Below are 6,983 nucleotides of genomic sequence, written 5' to 3' on the forward strand. Positions count from 1 at the left end.
TATGCGCATTATACCACTTTGCTGGTGGTAATAATGATTAGCATATTTATTATCCAACACTCCTATAGTCAAGCGTAGGCCCTAATCATGACCATGGGATGCTTTTACAAATAGTATATAATCCTATTTTGGATATTCGTATTAACATAGCTTGATAAAAATATAATATAAAATGACACGTATATTACATTCATTGTGCAAAAATATACATCTTCAAGGAGCTCACTGTGTAGAAAACATCATACATATGTCTACATGGTGTGCACAGCTGGCAATATACACACACGTATAATAAATAGGGAGAGGAGTGGTTTACCTTACTGTATACAGGTATTGGTATATGTGCATCTTGCATACATGTGGCAAAAACCTGGACACTGGTTGTCTACAGTATAGAAAGTATGCAGAATTACTAGTATTTCTTTCCATTATATTGATTCCATAAGTGGCTCTTCATTGTACCGTTTCAATTTTTTATTTCATGTGAATTCTGCTTATTGTTGGAAAAGAAAGTGCCAATTCATAACAGAAGTTATTCAGGACACTCAGATAGAAGCAGGCTTAGACCGATCCATAACTAAATATGGGGTTAGTGTAAAAAAGCGTTTCCACAAACCTTGAGACACCGATGTGTAGTCTAAGGATTTAAGGTTATTTTATTGTCATTTACACTGCAAGGTTGTAGAATGAAATTTAGATATAGTACCCTTTGTGCTCCTTGAAAAAATAGTAAGTTGAGTCATAAAATTAAAAAAATAGCTTTTTTTAAATTATGAATTTAACTGGTTGTGTTCTTCCAAAACAAATCCAAAACCAAACTGTTTTATTATGTTGTGGTTATGACAGCATTAGCCTTGCTAATATTATCTTACCACGAAGAAAATGGAACCATCAGGGGCAAACATTAACATTAATTTAGCACTTTGGCTAAGGAGTTATCGTATGTTGTAGTCGTCTGCAAAATGGTAACAATTAGTCCCAGAGCCTAGAGATTAGTACGCTAGCTAACGTTACTACATGAAATAACATTAACACCTAATGTTGCATCTAAACTGTGATGGCTAACGTTGGAGTTCACCAAATCAAAACAACTCAACCATATCTAATTAACAGTCCCAAGCTTGACATGTCATATAATCGCCAATTAAGATTATCATAACGCTACTGTGAGAGATTCTTACCTTACTGCATGAACGCAGTCAAAAACAGAAACCACCCACAACTCAAGAGGTGTGGGTGGTTTCCATTTCACTCTGTCCTGGCAGACTTTACATAATCAGATCCACATCAACCCCACAAATGACCTGTTCTGGATTAAAAACGGCAATTTTGACCAAACCATGAAGGTCTGCTGAACATTACATTTAGGTTCAGTTAGACGCTGCAGTATCTTCTGTTAACTTTACAGTGGCTTTACTGTTTACCCAACAACTCCTGTGACATTAAAGTTCCAAATTGAAAAACCCAACCATGACTCCATGTTGTTCAGCAGTGACACAGACTGTTGTCCTGCTTTAACCCAGCCTGCACTGCTGTAGATAGCTGCTGTGACCCAGTGTGGGCTGCATGTTGTTTGCCATCAGTATTAAGGCTCAGTGCTCCGAGGGCATGAGTCATGCTCAGTGTGGCTCTGTTTCTGTGTGTGGCTGTCAGCCTCTCTTTCAGACACAGCCCAGACGTAGTGATGCACTCTGTTTGTCTTCGTCTCAGTGGTTCCTTTTTTAGTGTCACTGTTATTGTCCATGTTACAGTTTTGTCCTGGCACAGATTGGACACTCAGCTGTCAGATCAAGGGACCTCTCTCTGACAACATACTCCTGTTACCCAGCATACAGTACAAATTTATTTATGTGATTTTGTTTGTGGGTCTGCCAGTTAGTCAGCCTCTTTGGTCCAGACAAAAAATATTTTCAACAACTATTAGATAGGTTGCATCTAACATTCTGTGGTCCCTACAGGGTTGAATCCTACAGACATTTGTTCTAGAGCCAGCAGCAGGTTGACATTTGTGAGTTTTGTGAGACAACTGTTGGATGGATTACTGTAATGTTTGGAACACACACTCATGTCCACCTCGTTGAACTGTAATCACTTTGATGATTCTAGCATCATCATCAGATAAAGGTTTTACCAAATACTTTGGTTTATGACCAAATGCCTGCAGTACTAATGACTGTTCCATCATCCTCCATCCTTTGCAAATGTGTAAATGTCAGCATGGTGAACCCAGTAAACATTATACCTGCTTATGTTTGCATTGTTATGTTGAACAGTTTGCATGCTGGCATTTAATAAAATCATGCAAGAATCCATCTTGCCAGGCTTCATGCTACGCGCTTGTGTCCACACTGGTTTGGATCAGTCAGAGCCCTTGGACTCCTGGCAGCTATTACATGTGTAATAAAGTTATAAACTCTGGGTTGCTGGCTTGGTAGCTCCTTTAAGAACACAGACTCTGAGAGAGAGAGAGAGTAGGCACGGAGAGTTCAATCCAGCTAAACTTTAATGATCACTCGTTGGGGAAATACAGGCCATGGATGTGTGGGTATGAATGTGTGCGTCCAACAAGTGCTCTTTAAAGTTTATTGGGATTGAAGTGGGCTGGTGGACGTCTTCAGGCGCACTGACATGTCTGTGATGTCATAATGCTCCAACCCCATGTTGTCCTCAAGGTGACTTATCAATCTGGCATGTGATAAACTCTCCTTGCAGAGTATTTTTTTATTGAAGAAGAGCAAAGAACAGCTGGCTTCAGGAAGAGTTTGACTAGTTGTACTGCATGGTTATATGTATAGGTATGGTTCATTCTGATTGGTTGAAATTCGCCTGTGATAGATGGCAATAGACAGATGGTTCTTCCAATCACCTGACAAGTATTTTTTGAAAGGGCCTGCCCTTTTTCAAACTGTTTTTCCAGATGGTTCTGTTTAACAAACCATCTGACGCAGACAGGTTAGCTGATGTTAGCTCAAAGCTGCACTGTGCCTAGCACTGCATTTGTTCCATACATGTAGATGGGAAGAACACAAAAATTCTTTAGTCATTTAGTTAGTTTAGTTTTAGTATTTATACCCATGCCCCATGAGTTTATATTTATGAGTTTACCCATACACAACGAAGGAAAAGTAGTGTTGGATGGTTACCTTAATTGATTATCTTCTGGTCACATCATTTAAATAGCCTAAATTAGCTACTTTTGCTGTGTTGCCTATTTGGTATGGAACCAGATAGAAAGTATAGGCCTTTTTAAATGGACTGGATGTATTGTATAGTGTTAATATGGGACTATATGCAACTGCCAGTAACAGACATTTTGTAGCCATTTTACCAGTTTGGTTCTTTCTATATATAAAAAACAAACAAATGAATAAATATAATGATAAATTCTTAGTCAAATTCTTTTCTCTTTACACTCTGTACTTCCTTCAGGTGCCATTATTCATAAACATGTCTTACTTCATACTTACTATAAAAATAAATGAGACCAGGCTCTATAGATTGTATCAGGTGTGATGACAGTAATAATGTTGACATTACAGCCAAAAACATTCCTGTCTGTAGTATTAACAGTATTATTGCTATCAGGATCTCATAGTGTTGTAATTATTTTCATTTGTGACTAGATGGCAGCAAAAGCCATCCGTTTAACAACAGAATGTTTCTCTTTTGGTCTTCTTCCACTTCATCCCCCTCTATCATCCCTCTCAAGTCAGATTCTTTTGAATATTTACTTTCATTTTAAATGTGTCTCATATCAGTCTCCAGTGTGAACAGGTCACCATACGATTCGACCTCTCACATAAGTGTCACCCTGAATACTTCAGAGGTCTAACACCTCACTGTCCCTCCACTGACTACCTCCATCACCACTGAGTGACATAAAAGTCACATGAATTCAGATAGGACTGTTCACAGCGTTGGCACTTGAATGGTTTCTCCCTGCTGTGGAAACGTTGGTGTTGTCTAAAAGAAGCAGCAGAACTGAAAGTACTCTTACATTTGGGGTACAACTTCTTTCCGGCGTGAATGAATGCGTGTTCTCTGTATGCAGACAGAGCACTGAAGGTCTTCCCGTAGTGATCGCAGCTGTATGGTTTCTCTCTGTTGCAAACCCAATGGTACAGAACCAAATCAAAGAAACCTTGGACAGCTATAAAGTGAGTTTTGGAGCTACAGTACATCAGTGAGGATGAGAATTGTAGCGATTCACCACATTTCTTACCATTGGAGAAATGAGTTCTGACTAACAGCCCTGTGTATACGGGCATGTTGATGGTTCCTGTGTATGATCACTTTACCTCCCTGATAAAGACTGCTTTTGAGGTCCTTGAGTCAGTAAACAGAGATATTGTGACACCTTGTGGCCATATATAGTATGACAGAACACTGAGTCATGCTGCCTTTACACAGCCTCGCATTTATTCTGCATTGCTCAGACACATTTAATGAAAATGGATCTTCACCTTTTTAGAACAGTAAAGTCTTCTTTTGCAAACACACAAACGGCACTGGCATACAGCACAAATGAAGGTTAAGCAGTTCATACTGATAGCTGTATTTAGTTTATTGTGTATTGACTGATTGACAGAATCTAACCATTTTACAAGTTGTGTTGTTTAATGTTTGCTTTTGTTGCATGTCTTTAATGTTTTAGAGCTTTTTGAAAACAAAATGCGTCATTTTGGCCAGCGGTGTTCAGTCTAGCCCTGTGTGAGAACGGTTGAAAATAAAATTCCTTTATGACAATAGAGCTTTGCTCCATCAGTAACTGTAAACACACAATGTTGGCCCTGTTTTTGCTTTCTTTGTCAGTTCTTTCTCTACATATTCAGCTGTATTATATTTCAACCACAAATTCAGTTTCTTGATTTTCATCATTCAATATGGAAACCGGCTTCCTGATGACAGTGAACAAACATCGTAAAGAGATTGCGTTTGTTGCGCTCTTCTTTTTCTTCTCCTGTGAGGTCTTACAGCAGTTAACAATTGCATCAAACTTACTTTTATTGGACTTATATTATTTAGGAATTATGCATGACTGATTTTTATTGAATTAAACTTTTAAAATCTCTCATCCCCGCCCTCCAGTACCCCAAACCAATTGAGAAACCCTGCCCTAGAGTACGCTTACCCTTTTAAAAAGGATTTGGCCGCTGTGTAACTTTTGCATACACAAAATGCATTAATAAAAAAAACAAAAAAGGTCTGGAGTCTGTTTGTTGTCCCAATCCTTTTATTGCAGCAACAGATCATTTACAGAAAACCGTGACACTTCAATCTCCCTTTCACAATTCATCTTTACTTCACAATAACTTAATCACGTCGTCTACAGGACAGAATCCATCTGCAGACAACACTGAGGCAGTTTTTAACCAACAACTTTATTCCCCCACACTGTAAGTTAACAACTGCATCCTCCTTTGTCTGTCCAACATCACAATCTATTCCAGCATGTACATGACTTCTAATCAAAGATTAGTGATGAAAAACATAAAAATCTGTTTCACCGGGTACCGCAGTGGTCTGCAGTTTAAATTTTATTGCTCTTCCTTTTGTATTTTTAGAGGATAAGTGTGTCCTGAAGTAGCGCAGCCCCTTAAACCTGCATGTCACAAACAGCTTATGGCTTTGTAAAAAGCTTTTAAAGCATTTTCAGAAAATTCGTTTTTTTATTTTATTTCTCCAAGTCCTTTTAAAAAAATGTTCCTTTTAAAAATCTAGAGCTCTCTCTGTAAAGACTGTAATCTTCAATGTTAAAAAGGTTTTTCAGTTCACATTGACTTACAAAGTGTTAGGAAGTAGAAAAAAAACAGCTAGTGTTACAGAAAAGAAAAGACAAGACATCCTAAAAAAAAGGACCACTGCACACCACTGGAATGTGTTGCATCCCTAAAGACAATCTGGTAGTTACAGTATGTGAAGACACACAGTGGGACTGTGACACCAAAGGATATTAAAAAAAACAGGAATGTTTTACTTTTTTGACTTATAGTAGTGTAAGTAATCCTACGACATCAGATCTAATTATTGTTTATTGTCAGTATCACAACAGAAGTGTGTTATCCACAGTGCTGCACCCGAAGCTATCTTAGTGTCACAGTTATATCTCATAATACAACAGGGACACAGACCTGGCCATCACCTTCAAAATAAGATACAAAACGCTCTCATTTGGCGTTCTTTATTCCACAATTTTAGCCTGGAATGGAATGATGTGTAAGATGTTCGATCTTTTGGGCCTGCAGGAGCCCTCCTACCACAGATCAATTAAAAAACACACCTAGTGTCAAAAAGAAAAGGGAACAGTGACTAAAGAAATATCACAGAATTTCCCTTTAAAGTAAATTAAACACACAGCAAAGTTTCGCCATTTTAACGGGTGTCGGTCAGCGAGTCATGGCTGACCTCCACAGGAGTATGATGCCTGATCTATTTAACCCTCTGTGAGCCAGAGAGGGCAGAATCTGGATCACACAGGGTTAAAAGGCTTCAGTGTGAACTGTCCTGCCTGAATCAGCCCACTAGGCTGGATCCATGTATAGCTGGTATGTTCTGGGAAAGAAAATAAACAATCTTTACACCACAGTTGGACAGCTTTGAACTGTCCATGGTGTCCTGATTTACATCACAGTTTAAATTTACAGAGCTGAAGTGAAGTCACAACTCCAGTTCAAACGTATCTGATAGTCTAGTTAAGATGGTCTTGATAATCTGAAAATATGGAAAAAAACAGCTAGGCATCTACAGAACACAAACACACAGAGGTAAAGGTAGTTAGAGAACAAATCAGAAGGAAACAAACGTCTCACACACTACATCCTGATATCTACGGCTCACAGAAAGGATTAGAGATTAAGATCTGTCAACACACAAAAAACACACTCATCATGGGGGACATAGGGAATACATCCACTCACTCACACACACGCACACACACACACACACACACACACACACTCACTCACACACACGCACACGCACAC

The 6,983-nt window shown here is 38.7% G+C and overlaps 1 protein-coding gene across 1 annotated transcript in view; it reads right to left on the minus strand.

Annotated features, from left to right (window-relative positions):
• Positions 1 to 6,733: 6,733 nt before the first annotated feature.
• Positions 6,734 to 6,983, minus strand: part of asph (aspartate beta-hydroxylase) — a 20,173-nt gene continuing 19,923 nt past the window's right edge. Inside the window, exon 11 of the mRNA XM_035670899.1 lies at positions 6,734 to 6,741. Coding sequence (XP_035526792.1) covers positions 6,734 to 6,741 — 8 coding nt within the window. The remainder of the gene's footprint in view (positions 6,742 to 6,983) is intronic.

This window comes from Morone saxatilis, unplaced genomic scaffold (genome assembly GCF_004916995.1).
Source record: "Morone saxatilis isolate NCDOM2014 unplaced genomic scaffold, NCSU_SB_2.0 Contig23, whole genome shotgun sequence".
Lineage (NCBI taxonomy): Eukaryota > Metazoa > Chordata > Actinopteri > Moronidae > Morone > Morone saxatilis.